The sequence below is a fragment of the Sarcophilus harrisii genome, chromosome 4 (assembly GCF_902635505.1).
Source record: "Sarcophilus harrisii chromosome 4, mSarHar1.11, whole genome shotgun sequence".
NCBI classification, from domain to species: Eukaryota; Metazoa; Chordata; class Mammalia; order Dasyuromorphia; family Dasyuridae; genus Sarcophilus; species Sarcophilus harrisii.
Genome location: NC_045429.1, coordinates 156,763,817 through 156,789,221, shown reverse-complemented (window position 1 = coordinate 156,789,221; position 25,405 = coordinate 156,763,817). Strand labels below are relative to the sequence as shown.

The 25,405-nt window shown below is 31.8% G+C and overlaps 1 protein-coding gene across 5 annotated transcripts in view; it reads right to left on the bottom strand.

The window, feature by feature from the left end:
• Positions 1–25,405, bottom strand: part of NHSL1 (NHS like 1) — a 262,895-nt gene that overhangs the window by 22,755 nt on the left and 214,735 nt on the right. For all 5 annotated transcript variants that reach the window (XM_031964196.1, XM_031964195.1, XM_023503238.2 and 2 more), the window contains 2 exons: positions 14,693–14,817; positions 1,392–1,584 (listed from right to left, as the gene is read on the bottom strand). In XM_031964196.1, coding sequence (XP_031820056.1) covers positions 1,392–1,584; positions 14,693–14,817 — 318 coding nt within the window. The remainder of the gene's footprint in view (positions 1–1,391; positions 1,585–14,692; positions 14,818–25,405) is intronic.

Sequence of the window (25,405 nt, the reverse complement as noted above, 5' to 3'; positions counted from 1 at the left end):
ATAGATGATCTATTATGTCTACATTTAATCTAAAATGTATTTCATGTTATTCAGGGATAGATTAGTCTACCGATTGTAGAAACCTTTCGCCATGCCCATTCTTTACTCACTGCAATTAAATTAAGAAAGAAAAAAATCTCACAAAGAAAGAAAATAATTTGCATACAAGAACCTTTTCTGGACTGTTTATCTTTCTATTTCTATCCTAATTATGACAGATAATTGAGAGTTGACTCTTAATATTGAAAAAGAATATGGACATTAAACTTGAAAATTACCACACTCTAAAAATTTTAACTTTAAAAATAAGGGATATACATATGTGTATATACACAGGCACATATGACACATCTATATGTATATATACATATATAAATTACATATGTCTATACACTCATATGTATCTATTAGTTTTAAAGTTAAAAATTTCTGTCAGTGTCAGAATTTGAATCAAGGTTTAGTGTTTTTGTTTTTGCTGGGTAAAAAATAATAATCAAAATAAAAAACCAAGATGAGATCTTGGTTCAGATTCTGACACTGACACAAACTGACTGTGGACAAGTCATTTAATCTTTCTGATCTTTAATTTCCTCATCTGTAAAATGGAAATAAATAATACCTATCCTGTCTACTTTGCAGTGTTGAAAGAAAAGCACTCCATTATTCTTAAAATGCAAGATTATGTAAATAATTGTTAATTATTACAATAACCATCATTCGAGTAAATACTGTGCTTTTCTCGGTGTTTTTAGGCCTTAATAGCTTCTGTAGATATTTCTTCCTGAGATAAGTAATGTTTCTCCCATTTAAAAAATTTTAAGGTGAGCAGCAAATCTCTACTACTAAAGACTACACTTAAAAAAACTTCAAGTCACATTGGGAAGCGCATTGAACAGCAAAAATTAGAAGATCTAGACTCTGGATTCCCATTCCTACTATCTATGTGATCCTGGGCAAATCCATATTACTTCTCCATATCTCAGTTTCTTTAACTGTAAGATACAGATTTGGCTATAGAGTCTCTAAGTAAGTTATTTTTTTTATCTAAAATAATAACCTATGAAGCTAAGGGAAATTCTTTCACAATTGAACTATTAAAAGATAACAGGTTATGTCTATGAAAAAACCTTTCTCAAGTTGAATGGCTGAAACATCAAATTATACAATTAATTAGTTCTTTAATAAGACAAGAAAATAATTTTAATTTTTAAATGAGCATTTTCTTCATTGAATTGAATGCTGGCTTATAGATAAAAGTCTTATTTATACTCTATAATTAAATGTAAAAGTGGTAAAAATATGTGAGAAAAAATAATTTTAAAAGGCTCTAGCCTATATTTGCATATGTTCCCCAGAAGCACACCAAACTTGACTGAACTATAAAAGCATACCAGTTACATTAATAGGAACCACATCTGTCTGGACTGTTTGCGCTTGCTGTCGCATCTTCTCCTCTGGTGTTGGCAGCGGAAGTGACTTGGTCCAGTTTGTCTGGGTGTTAATATCAGATAAGTCATTTGAAGTTGGAGTTCTGGTTCTCTTCGTAGCAATAAGTTTTTCTTCCTCTGAGGAAGAGATGGAACACTGAGAGAAAAAGAGGATACATGGCATGTAAATAGCTGAGAAATAAAACTTTAAAACTTTTATTTAACTAATGCTCTTGGTGACACAATCTAGATTCAGAAAATAAAAATTGAAAGCCAGAAAACTGGACCTAATATGAGATGTAATTTCAAAAGGATTAAGTATAAAGTCAGAGATTTGTAAGGTCAAATTCAGAGCTAGAAATTACCTTCGCACACAAGTTCTTCATTTTACAGATACAGAAACCAAGGCCTAGAAAGGCTAACTGGGGAAACAATGGATTCTCCCTCACTGGGAAGTCTTTTAGCAAAGATTTAAAGCATTTGGCCATTTGACAGGTATGTTATAAAAATTCTTATTCAGATTCAAGTTTAACTAAGTGGTCCTCTGAAATTCTTTACAATTCTGAGATTCTATGCTATTCTGCCATGAGCCTACAGAAACAAATTGAAGAAACACTATTGCTTAGGAGTTATATTTTCCATTTTAATAAATAACTATTGAATCTAGCCACAACCCCCCCCAAAAAAAAATCTGCCCATACCACAATTTTTAAACCTATTCTAATTTGTTCTGAACTTGGAATCTGCAGGTAGTTCTTATCAGAAATACTACTGCAGATTAACCATTCCTGTTCTTCTCAAAACAGAAATAATTATGTAGAAACATCAGTATGAAACTGTTAAAGTATATCAAGCTTTAATAAACTTTACTTGCAACCTTATCAGAGCTCCACGGGAACCATTGCTTGCTGTATCAGTTTTGATAAATATTCACATACTAACAAAATAACCTTTTAGGCTCTTCTTCCTATAGCAACTTGAAAGATATTTATTTTAAAGTAAGAGCTTCTTTTGACAAAAAAGTAGTGATGAACTTAAATAAAGCCACAGCTTAACTTTACTCAATGACAAGAAAAGACTATAGGAATATCAAGCTACTTTTTGTTTTTGTGGGAAAAAACACAGTACCTGAATAGGAACTCCTGTAAAGAATGTATTCTAACTACATTCTCTTTTAAAAATCTGCCTGGAACAATTTCTAATTTCATTGTAATATTTTGTGAGGAAACAACAAACAAAAGATATAGAAAAACTGTTTTGATGTTATTATGTTATATTATTATTATTAAAAATAGTATTGGTGATTGTTAACTATTAAAGTTATCTTACCATTTAAATTACCTTACTTACCTAAACAACAATATTAAAAATAAGCCCTGACATTCAAAAAATGCTTTAAAGCTTACACAGCTAATTCTGTTTCCTTATTTTCTCATTTGATTCTTGAAACAATTGTCTAAGATGAGTTGGGTAGGGATGTGTTTCGTAGATTATTAAACAAGATCAAAAAAATAAGGTAATTTGATTAAAGTCATTTAATCAGTGGAGGAAATGACTGACCATGATTTATGGTTGCTAGTTCAGTATTCTACTATATTAAGACAACTCAGCTCAATAAAATTTGAAAAACAGCACTGAAGTCACAATAAGAAGACAGTAGTGTAGTGGAAAGAACATTGGATAACAAGTCGGAAGATCTATGTCTTCACTTCCCTTCTGCCACCTGCTCTTCCTGAGGCTCTAAGTAGATCACTTAATGTTGGAGAGACTCAGTATATTCATCTGCAAAATGGTGGTAAGAATGCTCATCCTATCTCAAAAAGTATTTGAGAGCATTAAACGATAAGTATATTACAACATAAACTTAATTTACTGTCATTATAACAGAAAAAAAAATTCCTGAAAAAACAGACCTGATACATAGGTATAATATGCATATGTGTTTGCATACATGTGTACAGATTTAGAGGATAACAGTGGCAAATACCTTTAGCATATTCCAGTAAAGCTGGCTCAAGTTATCCCTGTTATAAACTATTTTTAAAGGCATTCTAATTTCTACAATAAAGTGGAAGGTGATTTTTTTTAATGATATGAAACAGGTCTAAAGAATAAGAACATCAATTTAAAAATAAGTTTCACTAATAAATAATTACATTTGTCCTTTTAACATTTGCTTGCCATTGCAATTAAGATAATTCAAATTTGATACCATTCTAATCAAACTGCTACAGTTGCTAATGATGACTGGAAAGGCAGATGGGAACTGAAGCATAAATATGTATCAGAGATGCCCAGTCTTTTTTTTTTTTTTTAAAGAGATTAAGGACATCCAATTGTCTGACTTTGCAAAACATTTCCACACCTAGCAATATCCTAACACTATATAGCCCAAATATATGTATTCACAGTTTATGAGACATAAACTGTGAATACATATATTTGGGCTTATATAGGCATATATATATATATATGCCTATCTTTAAAAGACCTTCGGCAAGTCATTTAATCCTTCTTGAGCTCAGATGCCTCCTCTATAAAATGACCTATATGATCTCTAAGATTTCTTCCAGCTCTAAATCTATGGTTCAGTAGAGATAACTGGAATCATGTCTAGAGGTAGCAAAATCAGGAATGGAACTGACATTTATCTGTCTCTCAAATGGATCATTTTTTGAGGTAGTAGAACTGCCTAAGCATAGCTGGAAATAAAGTTGAATATTTTTACTCAACGTATACTAAACAGTAAAGTGAAGATAATTTTATAATAAGATATGTTATGATGGTTTAAAAACCCCAGATATTAACAAAGTAAGGTTTGTTTTGTTGTTTCCTTATAAGTGGAAAGAAAGCAAAGTATTCAGGTGATAAAAATTCTATCATATACTACACAAGTTTCTCTTTTTTGTCTATTTTTGGTGAAACATTGTCTGCTCATAGTATATATTTCATTATTGGGGATAGGCCTCAATAATCTACTTTTCCCTTAATAGTATCAGAAATGACAACTGTCACAATGAAACAATACTATATTGTATGCCTCAGTTTTCATGAAGCAGTCACCAGGGATTGCATCAATATGACAAATGATAACGATATATTTTCTAAAGCTCCCTATTACTCTTCTGAGAAAATTTCCCAGGCAAGTAAAGTTCAAATAATAGTTAACTCAAATGTTCTCTCCTTCTTATATCATTGTTGTCATTATGTATATTATTTTTCCTGATTGTGTATATTGCTTTCCTGGTTCCTTGTCCCATTTCCTATATGTCTTCCCATGATTCTTTGTATTCTGCATATTCTTCACAATTTATTTAGCCATTCTCCATTTATTTTGTTTCATAATCTTAACTACTACAAAAAATGCTGCTATATACATATATTCTAATGGAGAGAGTATGTAATTATGTTAGGACCCTAAATATATCTTGAATTTCAAATTCTTAATCAAACATAATCTAATGATCTCAGTCCTCAAGCTACTATTTAATTTATCTTCAGTGGCTGATATTGGTGAATATCCGCCTTTTCCTGGATACCCTTCCTTTCCTTGGCTTCCATTTTTGGCTTTCTGATTTTTCTTTGCTGAATCATTATCCTTCTCCTACCTATTAAGTATAGGAAACCCTTAGAACTCTGTTCTGGAAGTTATTCTCTTCTAACTCTTCTATGATCTCATTAGATCCCATACTTTTCATTATTATCTCTAGTGAGATAATGCTGAAGTCTGCATATCTATTTAATTTTAATCTTTCAATTTCAGTCCAGTTTAAGCAATTTGCTTCCTGTATATTTTAACTGGAGGTTCCTTGTTCCAAATTCATATCAACGAATTCTATCTCCACTTCACTCAACCAAATAATCACAACATAATTGTTCATATTTTTCCCAAAACCCATCTTTCACAAAACTTCCTTATTTAGGTTGAGGACATTACCTAGTTTTTACTTTGGTGTCATCTTGACTCTTCCATCTCCCTCATCCTATATCCTATAAGCCGCCAAGTCTTGTTAATTCTACGTCCACAACATTTTTAGTATATCCTTATCCTCCATCTACAATTACTATCAATTTTGAAAAACCCTTAACAATTCATGTGAACTTATGTCTCCTAATTAGGTTCCTTGTTTCCAAGTCTTTGCCCTCTACAGCTGCCAAACTGACATTATTAAAACAAATATGATCATATAACCCCCTGTTTAAAAAAAAAAAATCCTTAGTGGCTTCCTCTAAGAGAAAACATATTAATGCCCCACCTTTGAATTTAAAGCCCTCCACTATCTGGCTCTCCCATCAATCTACCCAGTCTTATTTCATATCACACATACACACACACACACACACACACACTTCATACCTCTCTGTTCTAATCAAATTGGCTTGTTAGCTATTCTCTATACATTACACTCTTATTTTCCTTTGCACAACTGGCCCTCTACATTTTGAGTAGTATATACCTTCCCCTTCACACTGCAATCTTACAAGATCTCTGGTCAACTTCAAAACACAAATGTCACTGCCTACACAATCCTCAAAGTTCTAAGTGCTTGGGTAGGTGTCCTTGGGTTTGTTTGTTTTCTTAACCAGCCATTTGTTTGCTTTTTCTTTGTGACAATTATTCTCAGAGCAAGAACAGGGGGGAGAGCCTGTGATTGGTAGTATACCACAAACAGACAGGAGAAACTTAGGTTCATATTTCCCCCTTGAAATTAACAAATTGTATGACGGTGGTCAAATCACTTAACATCTTTAAATCTCAGTTTCTTCATTTGGTAAAAATGGGGAAAATAATACTGTACTACCAGAATTACAATATGATTATGATAATAAAATTAAACATTGATATAAAGTCTTCTGCACACATAAATCAATTATTATTAGTTAATATTATTTATCTTCTGGTACACGTATAACATATCAGACTGTTTACTGTCTTTGTAAAGAAAGGAGGGAGAAACAGATTACCTTGCTTAGGGAAGAAGGTAAGCAGGTGCATGCTTGTTTGCAATTGACTGAAGTAGGAAAAGGAAAAACAAGCCACTAAATCAGCAGGCATTTATTAGGCATCCACTATGTGCCAGCCAGGTACTGTGCTATGCACTAGAGAGACAAAGACATAAATCAAACAGTTGCCATTTCTTTAAATGAGGAGGGACAAAACATATACATATTAGTAAATGAAAAATATGTGCAAGATAATTAGGGGTGGAGGTAGTAACATTTGGAAAAAAAAGAAGGGAATCGGGGATATTTACCATTTAATAAGAAGTGTATTAGTTAAACTTTCAAAGAAATGAATAATTCTATGAAGAATAGATGATGAGAAAAATATATTCCAGGCATGGAGAACACCTTGTACAAAGAAAGGGAAAGAAAGAGGGAATGTTGTGCATGAGAAACAGGAAAAAGGTCAGTTTTGCTGAATCATCATGTATGTAAAGGGGGGTAGTGTATAATAATGCTGGAAAAAATGGTTTGAGGCCAGACTGAGAAAGGCTTTCAATGCTAAAAAGGAAGTTTGTATTCCATCCTCAAAGTATCTAAGAAGCCACTGGATTTATCGAGCAGAGGGTGACACAGTCACCCTGTGCTTTAGAAATATTACTAACTTCCCCCCTTTCCTATGTCCTAGATTAAGATGGCAGAACTATCTGTGAAATGTGTACTCCTCCAACACACTTTCTTCAGAAGATCAGAATATTTGTCTGAGATTTTAGTGCACCAAGGAAGAGCCACTGGAGCAAAAGTAAATATTGTAGATTTGGAGTCATAGAGGATCTATGTTCAAACCCTGAAAGAGTTTATGCTTTTTCCCCTGGGTCAAAATGATCAAATTTTAAATAAAAAAAATTTCAAAGGAAAAGAAATATGAACCAATATGATTAATTTGCCAATTTTCAGAATAAAATATTAACATTCATGAAAACACTATTATAAAAAATTTCCATTGTTATTTCTTGCTTAAAGCTTCCTTACTTCCTATGAGACATTCCTAGAATACTGGCTGGGTCATAAGAAGAAATGATTGTTATATAAAATTTCCAAAGAATATTTGCTCATAGTGTATTGTGTAATTCAGACTAACAGTTATTTAACAAATGGGCTTGAAAATTTCAAAGAGTAAAGAAAATTCCTGGGAGTGGAATGGATCAAGACCCAGATGTTTAAATAATGATGTATTTCTCTTCTCTCCCTTCCTCCCCACTCATTTTAGACCAAAAAATACTGAGAAATTATGCAAAGATGGTATATTTTGTTAGGCCTTTTTTTTTTTTTTTAAACACTGACAAGTCATTTATATTTCTCTAAAAGTTGGCTTGGGTGTTTCATAGTTACCCAGAAATCTATAAGCTCTTTGTGATCAGGAATTATAATTCCTTTGTTTAAGATATTTTCACATGGAATATAGTTTACATAGAACGTATCTAATAAATATTTATCACCTAGTAAAATTATTAATAATAAATAAGATGATGGTGATAATAACTAGCATTAAATGAAACTTTAAAATTTATAAAATGTTTTACATTTTTTATCCCATTTGATCCTTTCCCTGTAATCATTTGAGCTGGTGGGGCTAGTATTATTATTACCTTCATTTTAGAGATGAGGAAACTGAGACTCAAAAAATTTAAGTGACTTCACTAATATTATCAAACCAAGTATGATGTGAACTCAGGTTTTCTTGATTTCACGTCTGGCTTTCTAAAATGCTGTGCCACCTCATTGCTTCAGCAAAATTTAGCATAACCTAACAGTAATATTATAGTTACCTTACAGTAACACTTTGCAATCACTTATTAGATTTTCCTCTATAGTAAGGACCATATCTGCCAATTTGGCCCAAAGCGTATTTTTGTATGATCCTCTGAGCTAAAACTGCATTTTGTATTTTAAAAAAATACATAAAAATTTATTTAAAATGGAAAAACCATTCTTAGCTACAAAAACAAGCAGCAGACTGTCCTATGCTGATTGTAGTTTGCTGATCCCTGATCTACACTATCATTTTTCTTACTGAGAATTTTAGAAATGGAAGACAGTATGCTATGGTGGGAAGGAGAAAGAAGCCAGTGTTCTATCACTTGACTTTAGCTCCAAGTCTGTCACTTAATTGTCTATTTTCTTGGGCTAGTTGACATTATACCCCTTCTTCCACTCTAAACTTTAGCTTTCTCATTTATAAAATAGCAATAAAAATATATGTTTTATCTACCTCACTATGTTGTTATAAGGAACAAATGGTACAGTGAATGCTGAGTGCTTTGTAACTGAAATGGGCTATAAATATAAGTAGTACAATGTAATGGTATATGTAAATAGGAAATTGTTTTAACACTGTCTGTTCTATGCATTAAATATACTTTGCAAAAGTATACTCTCTAGATACTTATCAGATCTACTTGTCCAGCCACAACTTCTCTCCAGACCTCATGTCTCACATTTCTAACTGCCTTTCAGACATCATGAACTGGATGTCTGATACATATCTTAAACTCAACATGTCCAAAATTGAACTCATTATCTTTCATCTTAAACCCATTACCCCTGACTCTAAACTTTCCTATTACTATCAAAGATACTACCATCTTCCCAGTCATCCTATAGTTCCAGCCTAGCTATCATGCTCTACTCTTCACTCTCTCATCCCCCAATTTCAATTCTACCTTTAGAACATCCCTGGTACATATCATCACTTCTCTCCTCTGATACTGCTACTACCATGGCACAGGCCTCCATCATTCACACCTGGACTACTGAAATAATCTATTGGTTGGCCTCCCTGCCTTAGTTTCCCCCCATTCAGCAGTCAAATTGATCTTCATCAAATGTAGATCTGACCATCTCATCCCAAATTCAATAAACTCCAGTGGGTCGCTATTACTTCGGCATCAAATATGAAATCATCTGCTTGGCTTTCAAAGCCCTTCATAAGCTGACCTCATCTTATCCTTTCAGTTTTCCTACAACTTACCCCCCTTCATGCACTCAACCTCTTTGCTATTACTTGAACATGACAATTAATCTTCAGACTCAATATTTATATTGGTCGACCTCATGCCTACAATTCTCCCCATCCTCATCTCTATTTCCTAGCTTCTCTGACTTCCTTTAAGTCTCTGTTAAAGTTTCACCTTTTGCAAAAAGCCTTTCTTACTCATCCTTATTCTTAGTACTTTCTCTCTGAGATTAGCCCCAACTGTCCTGTATCCCTACATTTGTTTATACATAACTACTTGCATATTGTTTCCCCTGGGCTCTTTGAGAGCAATAATTGGGTTTTTTTGGCCTTTCTTTGCATTTTCAGAATATGGTATAACATCTAGCACATAGCAGGTGCTTAATAAATGCTAGTCAACCAGCTACTAAAGTCTATTCTTATTTGTAAACCTCTAGAGGTGGTCATTCTCATATTTACTCAATAGTTCCATTTTGTGAATCAGATATATCCTATTTTATTTCCTTCTAATTATATGATTTTTCAACAACATTAGGCAATACTTTTATTTCCCTAGTTTATTAATGAACAACAAGTAGATGAGAGTTTAAAATACATTCTCATATTATGGGATTCTCTTTAAAATTTTTTTATTTGCTTTTACTAAGCCTTCCTATTGTTAGTGTCCTCTTCTTTGACATGCCACTCTTAATGAAAATACTATTTGAACTCTACCATATTAATGCTGATGTGATTCTAATGTATTCTGTTAGTACATCCTGGTCAATGTACATCCAATAATACTAAAAGCTTATATTTACACAGCAATTTATGTTTTGTTTAGCATTTTCTTCACAAGGATCCTATAAGGCACATAGTATACATAAGTATTATTCACCATTTAGACATATGGCATTAGTTGCAAAGTGACTTGCCCATGGTCACAGCCAGTAGGCAGCACACTGGAGACTAATATCTAGGGGTTTTGACCCTTACCTATTATATCATGTTGCTTTAGCACTTTATTACTAAAAGCATCAAGTACTGATTCCTAATTCAGTAATCTTACAAGATTCCACAGCAGAGTACAGTATGATTAATTCATTAGTTATGAGTGAAAAAAAGGTGGAAGATGCAATAAAATGGCAACAAGCTGTATGTATGACAGCTGGTGGGCAAGTGGACAGGTACCTTGAAACTCCATGGGACCAAGTCACTGCAGATGTTAACACAACACTCAAAGAGGCAGCCTAAACTAGACTGCTGAGTGAGAAAGGAGAGAAAAAAAAGAATAAGAAGAAATAGATTCAACAAGAACATACAATACACACATGTACACCAAAATATAAAAAGCACAACAATTATTGTAAAGAATGAATTATGCAGAAAACCAAGGCCATGATTCCTTTATGATTTAAAACACAAGTTATTTGTAAAGTATGAATTTGTTGTTATTGCCTCAATTTTCTTTTCCTGGTGGAAAGTTTATAAAGCTTAAATCCATATACATAGTAGTACATGTGATCTTATCTCAAATCCAATAACTCTTATGAAGATATTATCTGATATGTCTTAATTAAGATCATGATACTTGTGGTACCTAAGAAAAGAATGTTCTAATCTTTTCTTTCTGAGACTGTCTGCTATGGTTATCATTGTTTTTAGCTTAGTTTCTCTCTAATCCCATTACCTATAATGCCCAAATAGTACAAGCTTGATCTGTGTGATCCAACAAATCCTCAATGGAATTATTTATTAAATGAGCTAGATTACTTTTCCTAAATCTTTTAATATTTCATGAATACTAGTAATACATTTTCCCACATTTTTTTCATATATTAGTGAAAAAGCATTGTCATCTATCGCATTTTTAATGTAATCAAATAGAATTTGTATCAGAGTAGAAAGAAACTGAAAAAGGAAAATAAATCAATAAAAAGTTAGTTCCTGGCATAATCAACATACCTTCTCTTCTTCAATTATGGTTTTTTGGGGGACAATATTTAAGTAGTACTTAACTTTACCATTGAGGAGTACTACTTCCATTGAAATAGATGACACTGTTTTATAACTGAGTAAGTGATTTCTGAGAAATGCTGGGGTGCAAAATCAATCATCTTATACTCAATCTAGTCATGAGACAGAAGAATTAAAGTGGTATTTTGAAAAAAATCAAACACACTACTCTTTTCTATCTTCCTCCCCCAAGCGCTCAAACTTCAGGGGAAAAAAATTAAAGTCTGTAGCAGGTTAAAAGGCTTATGAGGCAATTTTACTAATGGGTAAAATCTTACTATGCTTTAAGATAGGAGTGACAGTTAAAAGTGCTCCATTAATCAGTATTATTCAAAGCTGTCAGTTTCCCCATCTGCCCATCTATCTACTTTGTACCAAATTATATTGACTGACACATTAATAAAAAGGTATTTCAGTTTTTAAAGTATTTATTATGCAGTAAATTGTTTTAAATTTATACTGAAAGGCTATTTTTAAAAAGCTAATTTTATTATAATAAAATCTATTTAAAATTATAATAATTTTATTTTTGTCAACACACCAATGAAAAATATCAGAATAATATTCTTGGGCTAATAGCATTATTTAAGACAATTAGTATTTAGTTGATCTGAGTATTAAGCAACAGCTTGTCTTAAGTAACATGTGAATGGTTTAAGAAATATAACAAAATGTATAGATATACATAAAAGGTCAGATTTTCCATTTTTTTTTTAATTAAAATTTGCTTTGGTAAAATCATTCATGTAATAATTTCAAAGTTATTTTAATATAATTATGTTTCATAAAACTTTTTTAAAAATCACATCATTTATCACAATATTACCCACCCTGAATTTCAAGTTTTCCATTTCTAGCAACTGAAAATATTTTAATATGCCAAATGTTACTTTAAAAAAGTAGGAAGATAATGAGAGCCTCATTAGTCAGCTTCATGGTTAAAGAAACACAGAAATGACAAAACATAGTACAGAAGATAACTTAGAAACCCTTGAAGACTTCAATAGGGTAACTAGATGATGGAGTAGCTAGTGCTGGAATAAGAAAGAAAGAGGGAGTTTTGCTTCAGAATACTCTGCTAAAGGGGATTTTTTGATCATCTAATCGATTAGATTATAGGCATTGAAACCAGAAGAGAATTAAGATACAAAGGAAAGAGCACTGCCTTTGGAATCAGAGGAACTACATTCAATTGATTCTTCTGCCTCAATTTACTCATTTGTAAAAAAATAAAATAAAAATAATAATTCATTAGGCTAGATATTCTCTAAGCTAATTCTAATCTATTTGTTTGAAAGTTTATTAAAGTTTAGAAAGAAGCAAGGCTTGTCCAAAGTAACATATCTGAGAGTCAAAGGTAGAATTAGAACCTACAATTGCATTCTAATATTAGTGATCTTTCTATTACATATCCACAGATGAAGAAACTGAAGCCCTGGGGAGATTAAGCAATTTATTCAAAGTCAATGAGCTAATTAGAAGGAAAAGTTTGAGCCTAAGATTTAGTTCTTTTGATTCCCAGTCCAACTGTTCTTTCCACTATACTATGAAGCCTTATGTTCCTGTTCTATAGTGAAGAAACATCTAGGATCAACAATGACATGAGCATATGATATGGTGGTTTTGATATATAAAAATAATACTACCATCTCTGATTACAGAAACACATGGACTTTGTTATTCCCATACTAGTGATAATTTTGTATATTTCCATCCATCAGTTTCTCTTGTGATAGCTCACAATTAAAAGTGAGCAATTTGGGGTTAAAGGACATGGGGTTACAGAATAGAGAAAAGCTAACTAATCTAGGAAGAGCCCTTCATCTCCCATTGGTAAAGTGGCCCTCTCCTATTGCTGAAAGTCTCCCAGAACTTTGATTTTGACGATGGGTTGAGACAGGCCATTCTTTAGTCTTATCCTGGTTCCACTTCTGATTATCTGAACTTTGCCATCAAGTTCTCTTCTCCACCATCCTACAACTTTCAGCTCCGTTTCCAGTAGTGCCTTCCATAATTAGGCTGTAATTTCCTTCAGGAACAGGAATTTTTCTTTTTGCTTGTATTTGTATTCCCAGAACAAGGATTATTGCCTTGCACACAGAAAGCAATATATGCTTGTTGACTTTTTGAACAGGACCCTTATAGCAATTGAATCTACTAGCTTTATCTTATCAGTAAATGTACAATTATCCCAAACTTTTAAAATTATGTTCCTCTTTAACATGAAACTGTTTATTTTTAAGACATAGGCAGTTCTCTACAAAGGTCCAGTGGACCTTTGATCTGAGATGGAAACCAATGGAACTGAATTCCAAAGTTTTCCAGTCTTGGAAAAGGTGAACACAGCTCTTGGGTACAGTCTACAAATTAAATCATCCTGTTTTCCTTAATATTTAGGTTGTGGTGCATGAAGTCTAATATATTTCATAGCCCAACTAAAGCTATTGGTTATTATTATATCCAATTCACTTATAAAATATCAAGGTCAAAGAAGATTTTTCAAGGAAAGTGAAGTATCAACAATATAAAGTTCTTATAAAAACTGAATATTTAACAATAGTATTAAAAAACGAACAAAAACAAGTTACTAACAAGCATATTTAATTCTGATTTTAATTATTTAGGTATAAAAATATTACATTTCTGACATTAATGGGATCCTATCCCAAACATTTTTATATTTATGTTTGTAGCAAAAAAAAAAAAAAAAAGGAGGATCACAGTCCCTTAAAGCCTAAAACTGGTTTTAAACTGTGACTAAAACTACAGAAAAATAATCAAGCTTTTGTTTGCATAATTAGTGCGTTATTCAATACTACTTTAATATAAAATACTTTGGCAATATTCCCACAATCCTTTATACTTTTATCTTCATTCCAGCCATAAAAAAAAAAAGAAAAGCAAACTTATTTTTACTTACCTTAAAAATTAATAAGTATAATTACCCCAAGTATATTATCACAGAATGGAAACCACAAAGAAAGGAAACCCCAGACTTAAAATAAAAATATACTATATATATTGTTAGTCTAGGCTATTGTCTAGTCTTTATTCTTGATCAGTATAAAGAATATGAACAACAATCACAAGACTTAAAAGCAAAAAGGATATTAGAGAACCATCATTTTGCTAGTGGAAAAAATAAAGGCACAGAGATAGGAAATAATTTGCTTAGGTCAGATTTTGTAAATGGCAGAGCAAGGATTTGAAATCACCACATTGACTACTTTAGACTTTTGGAAATAGCTAAAAGTGCACAGTCAAATTTAATGTAATATCCTTTAAATATTCATTTGATTTGTGACTTTACCTTTTGATTACTTTCTTCATCTTCATCTTTATAGGTGTCACAAGCTGAGCTGGCTTTAGAGAAAGTCGGTCCCTGAGAATAGTACTGAGAGCTTCGATAACCATCTCTCCTCAGTTTATCACATTCTATATCAGGTAGAGAGAACAGGAAGAAGGGGGAAATGTTATTATTTAAAAGAGTCTTTCTTTTGTTTATTCAACTAAGCATATTCAAGAATAAGATGTAATGTTAACATCACTTTCAACTTTTATTTGAAAACACAGAACATTTAAATCTAAAATTCTATATAAAATCTTTTTTAACAATTTTATAGCAAATCTCAAGTTCCTGCTATTTCCAGATATCTTGAGTTCATGTAAATTTCAAAGTTAATTTGAATGCTCTGTGTATATTTTATTTGCATAGAAAGTAAAATGTAAAAGCATTTCTGTTGGTTTCACAAGAGAAAGGGATAGGAGATTGGTTAAGTTGTCATAGGAATTCATTTACTGCTTAATGATTTTCATGCATCTGGGAACAAGGGGAAAAGTATGATATTATAAGGATCAGGTTGGGGGAATAACATAACTTGAGTTTTTATGAATTTAAAATGGTTATTCATGTTAAAACACTTTTTAAGAAAATAAATGCAGGGAGGAAAGTGAAAGGTGATTTAGCTGAAATAGTTGTTATATTATGAACTTTTATCCTGAATAAAGGTCCTATATTGTAAAAACCTCAAGAAGCTTAGGGTTGGGGTTTTTTAAACTTAAAATGTTTTTTAAAAATATAAAAAGACCCTAAAAAGTCAAGTTCTTTAAAAATAGTGGCTTAATGTTCTAAAAGGTGCCATTCCACCACAAACTACAAAGTTCATAATAGGGATAAGCTCCAAAACAGTGAGTCCTTTATGCAGCTTAAGTTTAAGTTTCTATGTCACAATGCCTGTTTTAAATCATAGTGTTTCAAATGAAATATAATGCTTGAGTTCAAGATTAAATAGAAGTATAGGTTTATGGCAGCTGACCAAATTTTTGAGTTATCAGATTTTTGAAATCTTGTAAACTCATCACATTACACAGTCATGTATCTTGTTCCAACTCTGGGGTAAATCTAGGAAAATTCCCTTCTGTCACATTTCAACAGCTCTCTTTGTTTCTAAAAACATGTCTTTGTTCATTAAAAACTGAGGGCATTGTCTGCTAGATATGACATAAGTAAATAATCCAAAAATCATTGTGAATAAACAAAGGCACTTTTTCAAGCATTAAGCCAATAGAGAGTTACTACTAGACAAGACAAAAAAATAAATATATTTGTATCTCCACCCCTTTAACATATACTTTTTGATGAGAAACAATATCCCAAGTAGAGGTAACACTGGAATTTCAGTCACTGTGTCCAAGTTAAAAGTTTCGGTTCTGACAACTGCAAGAAACCTATATGAGACCAAGTTCTCTTTCCTTCCATTATACCATGAGGGTATAATATGTCTAACAATAAAATTAACATCAGTAAATTTCTCTAAAATCCCTGCTTGCTATTTTTCTCCATATTGATATATACCTTCATTTGAACTCTTTATGGATGACAGAGAGGGTGTTTTGATAATGAATTGTGTAAATGAGATTTAAAAAAAAAAACAGTTCTGAGATTGTTATGAAAAATTATATTTACAATTCTTTATTTAAATTATAACAATTCCTAAACTTTCTCTAACTTTACTTTTCCTGTAAGCCAACACAACACAAGATATTTTGCTTTTCTCTTCCAATCTTTATTTTTCAAAAGATCTTTGTAATCATTTTGGCATATAACCATGTTGGGTTTTTTCCTTAAATAAATAAGAGGGGCCATAATGAGTCCATCCAGAATAGGAATGTGTTCCTAACACTGGTAAAAATAATTTTTCAGGAAAGAACACTCTTCCTTGACCTCTGTCAGAATGGATAATCCCATGATATGATCACCAGGGATGTTAAAGCATTCCTTTAATGGTCATGGAATTATCATCTTTAACTTTCTCTAATCTTCTTTTTTAAAAAAAAAAAATAATTCCTGATCTTTTTAGGTACCATAAAAATTCAAATTTAGACATCTTTAGGGTCAAATTACAATTTAGACAGTTAAGATCTTCAGACAAATAGTAACATTAGATCCTAATTCCAATAAAAATTGTAAAAAAAGAAAGAAACATTAGATAAAACAGGGAAGAGGAGATAAGAAGGCAAACAAAGTTTGGGAATCAAATAAATATGGGTTCTTAGGGTTCTTAATGCATGTAAAAAATGCCTATGGGCCTAGATAACAGGTTGATCATAACTAAGATTTTCTACATGTGGGGAAGTTCACCTCATATGCACCACTGGGAAAAGACAATGTAGAACACTGAAAGGTTTCTGTATTGCTAAAGGTTTGCCTGATGTGGGTGATAAAGTGAATTTAATAGAAATCTTTGTGAGAATATCTTATATATTATGTAAAGCCAAAAAAAAAAAAAAAAAAAAAAAAAAAGCATGTTTAACTTCCTATGAAATGAACTTTTTAACCCTTTCTAGAGAAAATTTTGCATCTGAAATACAAAGAACTCATACCTGTTGATTGTTACTTTTAGATGAGTCTCTTGTGTCTTATGGCCTTAGATTCTTCAACTGTAAAATTAGGAAGTTGGAGGTCCCTTCCAGTTCTAGTTATGATTCTATGATAAATACTAGCATAAGTAATCTCTTTATTTCAAAGGAAATAAATATTACGAAAGGAGAAAGTTCCTTCCCTTTGAAGTCTTTTTTTTTTCCTGCTGAGGCAATTGATTGGGATTAAGTGACTTGCCCAGGGTCACACAGTTAGGGCTTGTTAAGTAATTGAGGCCAAATTTGAACTCAGGTCTCCCTGACTTCAGGGCTGATGCTCTATCCACTGTACCAACTAGCTGACCTGCTTTTGAAGTCTTAATTATGCTGTAAAGTCTTGATTGAATTTAAGCATAGGCTACTTTATTCATTGTTATCCTTATTCTTCCTAACCTTTAATATCAGTCTGATCCTGTGAAAAAATATTCCTTTTTACAAAGTACGATAGGTAAGTCCTACATCAATCCTTGAAGTCCAGCTCAAATATTACATCCACTAGGAAGTCTTTCTTGACCATTTATCATCTGACTGACAGATAAAAAGCCCCTTTACCTCTCTGAACCTCAACTTTGAGGTAATAATTTATGTTGTGATGAAAGTAGTTTTCCAGCCTTACAGAAATGTGCGTTCTTGTTACTTCAGCCAAAAGTAATCTCTGTCTTCTTACTTCCTACAGTATTTTGTATCATTTATGTAGTCTCTCTCATATTATCTTATATCATACTTTTATTTATGTACATTAATTTCTCATGTACAAGGATGTGTTTTATTTTTTATTTTTAATAGTATTTAATTTTTCCAATTATATGTAAAAATAGTTTTCAACATTCATTTTTATAAGATTTTGAGTTCCATTTTTTTCTTCCTCTCCTTTACCTCCACTCTTCCCATAGATTATACATATAAAATAATTTTAAACATTTCCATATTTATCATGTTATAAAAGAAAAACCAAAACAAAAGGGGAAAAAAACATGAGAAAGAAAAAGTAAACCAAAAAAAGTGAAAATAATATGCTTTGATTTGCATTCAATCTCCATAATTCTCCCTGGGGATGTGGATGGCATTTTCCATTCCAAATCTATTGGAATTGTCTTGAATTACTTCATTGCTGAGAAGAGCTAAGTCTATTATATTTGATCATCACATAATCTTCTTGTTACTGTGCACAATTTTGTACTGGTTCGGCTCACTTCATTCAGCATCAATTCATATAAGTCTTTCAAGCCTTTTTTGAAATGAGCCTATTTTATCATTTCATTGTTTTATCATATCATTGGGATTAAGTGACTTGCCCAGGGTTAGGACTTGTTAAGTAATTGAGGCCAAATTTGAACTCAGGTCTCCCTGACTTCAGGGCTGATGCTCTATCCACTGTACCAACTAGCCATTATATTCATATATCATATAATATATATATATATATGTGTGTGTGTTTCTTAAAGACAGAAGTCAATTTATATTTTGGTGTAAACAGAAATGCATCAGACATACAAATTCAATAATTTTTTGTTTGATAGATGAGAGAGTAGGAGAGAAAGGAAGAAAAACAAGAAGTGGCCACAATCAAGTAGATAAATCACTAATTTTGAAAGGTTACTTACTGTCCTTTCCCATCCCCATACTGTTTTTGTGTATATGCTGCTTTGGCAGCACTTTATAATTCAACATGATATAATTACTTTCCATGTAAATTTGTTATTTCTTGGCAAATTATTCTTATCTACTTTCTCACATATAAGATCTCTATCTGATGTTTGGGCACAGAGTTTAAAACTTGCTCAAATACCTGATTTCTAGATGATCTAAGAGTGAAGACTAAGTACATTTTCCAGATTAAGGTAGTTTTTTAAAATGTTCACATCCTAATAATTTTATATCACCTTGAATGCAATCAGTAAAAATGCACACATATTATTATCAATTTTGAATTACCTCTTAGATCTTCTTAGGTGTTTTGTTTTTTTTAATTTATACTTTCTCAAAAGAAAATATACTATGTTGGTTAAAAGGTTTGGGTGTGTCTATATGTATTTCACAAAGTTTGTGACAGTGCTTCACTGAGGAGAAACTACTTAATTTAAATTGATGGTGAGGCAGTTTCTGCCTCCTCCCCAGTTTAATTTGTTTGTTTAGAAACTGGATTATCCTATCCCAAGTATGTTGGAAATACAGTGACCTCTCATGGGCCTGATCCCATTACTAGTTCATTTCTGGCCTGTGCTGATCAAATCTTATTGACCCTCCACTCCTGGGGGCTCATAGTATTAGTGCCAGATTTAATGTGCACACCAAACGGGCATTAGCTCCACTGTATCCAAGAACTCCTGAATTCAGGCAACCTGCTTTCTCCAACAGAGTATGGATGTGCCCATACTTAAATGCATTTCAAAAACTAAAACTGAATGAATTATTAGAGAAAAATTAGTAGTGATATATTTCTACTATAGAAGAAAAAGAAAATGAAAGAAGTGCGATAGCCAACAACAACAACAAAACAACACAAGGTTATGACTTCTGAATTAGCTTGAGAAAGGGAAGGATTAAAGACAAAAATATTTGGAAAACCTGCTTATTATGTTAAAAAAAAAAATTGGAAAGACCAGTTATATAAGCTCTCATCACTTTTCTGTTTGTACTTTTTAGCATCTTGAGCCAATAGGTCAGCCTTATAATAAATACATTCAGTCTCAAAAGTACAGCTCGAATAATTTAAAAATATAGGACACTAAAGGGAAAAGAAATGTTTCTCTTTGTATATGCTAGTCACTGACAACGTTCAATTACTTGGAATTTTTTATATCTACTTAAGGACATTAAAGATGTGAGAATGGAGAGGAGCAGTGACAGTACTAAAATTCTAAAATGCCAAGAGTGTTCCTAGGAAGTTTTCCTAAACTGAACAACAAAAAACTTCCCAATCACCCGCATCAGCTTGAGATCTCTTTTCTCTTCCATTTCTCATAATTGAAAAGGGTTCTTAACTTGGATTCTATGAACTTGGTTCTTGTTTTGATGACTGAAATTTAGTATAATTGTAATCCTTTGTAATTCTTTTGTAATCCTATGGATTTTATTTTATGCATTTAAAAACATTATTCTGAGAAAGAATACACATTGTCAATGGACATAATAAAAGTTAAAAAGCTTTGCATTAGTGTGTGCTATAATCTCACTTTTCTGACTCTTCTAAAATTTGCCTTCATTTCTAAAACTTCATTTCTACCAATTAACACCATGGTGAAGTGGGCAATAATAGGCATTACTATAACTATTTTATAGATAGCAAAAAAAAAAAAAAAAAAAAAAAAAAAAACCCAAAACCAAAAAACAGACACAGGTTAAATAACTACTAAGTTTATATAAGGTAGGTGGCACAGTAGGTAGTATCAGACCTGGAGTCAGGAAGATTCATTTTTCTAGTGTAAACCTAGCCTCAGATTCTTAGCAGATGTGTGAACCTGGGCAAGTACTTATCTGGAAAATAAGCTTGAGAAGGGAATGCCAAATCATTCCAGTATCTTTGCCAGGAAAGCCCCAAATGGAGTCACAGAGTCAGACACAATTGAAAATGAATGAAAAATAAGAAATTTATACAAGCATTTAGGGCATTATGATTTCCACCTAGGAATCTGGATTCCTATCTTAGATCACAGCCCATTAGAATATGAAAAACAGATATATCACAGGCTGTCTTTTTTTTTGTTTTTTATTGATGTATTTTATTTTTATACTATAAATATTTACAAATTATCCCTTCTAGATGAGAATTCTCTTGTAACAAAGTAAAACAATTAGATAAAAGTAATAATATAAAGACTTCATTTAAAAGTGTATGAAAGATACCATATATCTATAACACTCTTCTCTACTTCTATTTTTGTACAATTAACAGAAATCCATTTTCATTTTCTTATTCCCCCATTGGGAAAAAAAAGTAAAGGGCAAATTCCTTATAACAAATATGCATACTCAAGCAAAATAAATTCCCTCTATGATGGTATTCAATGTGTGTGTGCTCTGTACCCTAAATTGAATATCATGTTTTATCTTCTAGAATCAGGACTATTGTATTTATTGATGTTGTACTGATGATTTCTACAGTTTTCAAAGTTGCAATAAGTTTTCACTGTTTGTTCTAGAAAGATAGCAATCACTGTCATCCAAGATAAATACTCAACAAGAATAAGAAAATTTTGTATTGTCTTCCAGATAAACCAAGTATTTCACAGATGACGTTCTAGTTGGATTTACAAGATAGCGTATATGAATAATTATTGTAAATTATAAATGCTATATTTTCCTAGAAATATAAGACATATTTTTCAGTAAATTCAGGTCACAAATTTATTAAATGAACAAAAGGCAGAGAATTCCTATCTCATTAGCTTATTAGGGTTGGCATTTTTTTTTTTTTTTTGGAGGGAAGAAAGAGTGTTTGGAGAAGCTGGGAGAACTGACAAATTTTGTCTTGCCAAGAATATGAATAGAAATTTAATTTCTCAAAAAAAAAACCAAACCATTCAATACAATGAAATGAATAAGTTTAAATTATTGATATTAACTTCAAGAAGTAAAAAAAAACTGAAATTTAACACAGTGAAATAGAGGCATAGATCTTTTAAGAGTTTTTCATTGTACTTAGATAAGTGCATGTAGCTTCCCAGAAGAAAAGTAGCTCAGAAGTCAGTAGGATTGAGAAATTAACAAATATCAAGGCTCCGGGCAACTAGGTGGTGCAATAGATAGAGCACCAGTCTTGAAGTCAGGATGATCCAAGTTCAAATTTGGTCTCACAACACTTAACACTTCCCTAGCTGTGTGACCCTGGGCAAGTCACTCAACCCTAATTGTCTTAGGGAAAAAAAAAATCAAGACTTCCAAAAATGTGAATTAAACATTTGTTTGAAATCTTGTATTGCTAAGCCACCTTCTTTTGTATTTTTTCCCATTGATTCCCTTGATATTTTTGACCTTTTGTTCTTCCAGATGAATTTTGTTATTTTCTTCTAAATCTATCATATAATTTTTGGTAGTTTGATTGAGATGTCCCTGAAAAAGTAAATTAGTTATGCAGAACTGTCATTTTTATTATGTTGGCTCAATCTATCCATGAGCAATTGATATTTTTTCGATTGTTTAATCCTGTTTTTATTTGTGTGGAAATTTTTTTTTTCATAATTATGTTCATATAGTTCCTGGGTTTGACTTTACAGGTAGACTCCTAAGAGGTTTATATTGTTTACAATTATTTTAAATGGAATTTCTTTTTCTATCTCTTGCTTCTGGACTTTGTTGGTAATATAAAGAAATGCTAATGATTTATGTGGTTTTATCTCATATATTATAATTTTGCTAAAGTTTTTAATTATTTCAAATAATTTTCTTTAGTTGATGCTTTAGGGTTTTCAAAGTGTACCATATCATCTGCAAAGAGTGATAGTTTTGTTTTCTCATTGCTATCCTAATTCCTTCCATTTCTTTTTTTCCCCATTTATTGCTATAGTTAATATTTCTAGTAGCATACTGAATACTGGTGATGATAATGGATATCCTTACTTCATCCCTGATTTTATTGGGAAAGATTCTATTTTATCCCCATTGAAGATAATGCTTGCTGGTGATTTTAGATAAATACTGCTTATCATTTTAAGGAATGTGTCCTTTATTTCTATTAGTTTTAATAGAAATGATGCTATATTTTGTCAAAAGCTTTTTCAGCATCTATTAAAGATAATCATAAGATTTATTATGTTGGTTTGGTTACAGATTTGAGCAATAATTTTTTTTAATTTAATTAGCAAATATTTATTTTTCTTCCCTCTCACTGCCCTTTTACTACTTCATAAGGAACAAGGGGAAGAAAAATGTTACCAATGTTACAAATATCCATAATCAAACAAAAAGGAATTTCCACATTGACCATGTTCAAAAATATTCAAAAATTTACATCCCATTCTGTATTTTGAGTCCATCATCCTTCTGTCAGGAGACAGCATTCTTCATCTTTGGAATTCTGCTAAGTTATTGCATTGTTCTGCAGGTTTTTAAATTTTATTTGATATTTTTTCCCCAGTTACATTCAAAACAACTTTTTTTACATTTGTTTTTAAATTTTTTGAATTCTAGGTTTTCTCCATTATCTCCACCCACAATTAAGAAACCACTTGTGAAGTTATGCATAACATTTCCATAAAAGTCAAGTTGTGGAAAACAAAACAAAACAAAGATCTCCAAGCTAATGAAAATAAAAACCCTCAAGAAAAAAGAGAGCGGAAAGAGAGAATGCTTCAATCTGTATTCGGAAACAACATCTCTGGGTATGGGTAGGATTTTTCATCATAAGTCTTTCAGAGTAGTAGTGGATGAATGTACTACTGAGAATAGCAAAGTCATTCACAGCTGGATATCCCAGAACACTGCTATTACATTTCACTATGCTTGAGTTCATGGAGGACTTTCCAGATATTTTTTACCTTTGAGCATCCTGCTCATCATTTCCCATAGAGCAATAAGATCCCATCATAAATATATATATTTTTATATAGTTAGTTTATTTAGTTATTCCCCAATTGAGTATCCCCTCAATTTCCAATTCTTTTTTGCCCTGAGAATACAGTTGCTACGAATAATTTTTGTACACATAGGTCATTTTTCATTTTTTCTCCCTGAATCTCTTTTGGTATTTAAGTCAAGTAGTGGTATTGTTAGGTCAAGGAATATGAATGAATTTATAGCCCTTTGGGGACAGATCATATCTTTTGATCATTTATCAACTGGGGCATAGCTCTTATTTTTTATAAATTTAACTCAATTCCCTCTATGTTTGCTCAATAATTTTAACACAGAATTTTTTAGGCGTTATTATTTCTGATAACAGATCTAAATTACCCACAGATGAATTTATGAAATTTGTAGACAAGAAGATTTAACCATCATTATTAAACTTCCTCATTCTCAAGCAAATAGACTGAAAGAATGACTAAAGACGACTAAAAATGCTTTGAAACTCACTGTTAGCAGAATTTAACTAATAAAACTTGTAGGTTTTTCCTTGTTTGACATTTTATCATATTTTCTCTATGAGTAAGGCTAATATCTCAAGATATGCTACCATTTCCATCAAGATTTATCTCAAAATATGTAAGAAAAATAAGGATGAGTATCCATGCTATTATATCTGTATTTATTCACTGCGTTACAAAGGTTGATATTTTGCTAAGACCAAAGGATCCAAAAGCAGCCAAATTGGTGAGGGAGAGGGGTGTGCAATAAGAAAAGATATTAGATATACTACACCAAGCATCATTATTCAATATTAGTGGGAGGAGAGCAGAGCCAGCCTTTGCCCTTATGGACTGCAATCTGCAACAATGAAGAACAACTGTTCTACAACTATTTAACAGGACAGTTACCAGGGAAGGTAAATTGTTTATAATGCTCTAACAGGGTTTTTTGTTTTATATCCAATGCAAGTTAATTCAAAGGGAAATTCAGAAAAACTGATAAAATCTAAAATTGAAAGCTATTGAATCATGATTAATTTCCAATAGTTCTGTGCTCAACCAGAACAGATGTCTTAGTAAAACTGCATTAGCAGATAAAAAACTCCATTAGCTAGTAAAGAAAGGCTGGGTATAGTGGGTGGGAACGATGAAAAAGTATGGCAAGGAAAAGATAGAAAAGGAATTGAGACATGCCACCTTTATACTACAGTTTTTTATTTTTATTTTTTTCTATAGGGGCAACATAGACAAATGAAGAGCAGAAAAATGAATTCATATATCTAAAAGTTATCTCAGCAAAAATTTAGGTCATAACATTTCACAATGTGATCAGAGTAAACTAAGCAGAGTGTGGGAAAGGTGTGGACTACCTTGAGGGTATGAAATGTATTAAATGAAATTGTCAGCTGAATTGTCAACTTAGAAATAAATCTGCTGATCCATGTGTTAATTCTAATTGAGAGACTATCGAGTGGGAGAAATGTAGGTCAAATCTAATGCTTAGCTAGCTCTATAAGTATGTGCAAGATATTTAATCCTCCTCAGCTATTTCCTCATCTGTAAAATGGGGATAATAATTATGTTGTCTAACTCAAAAT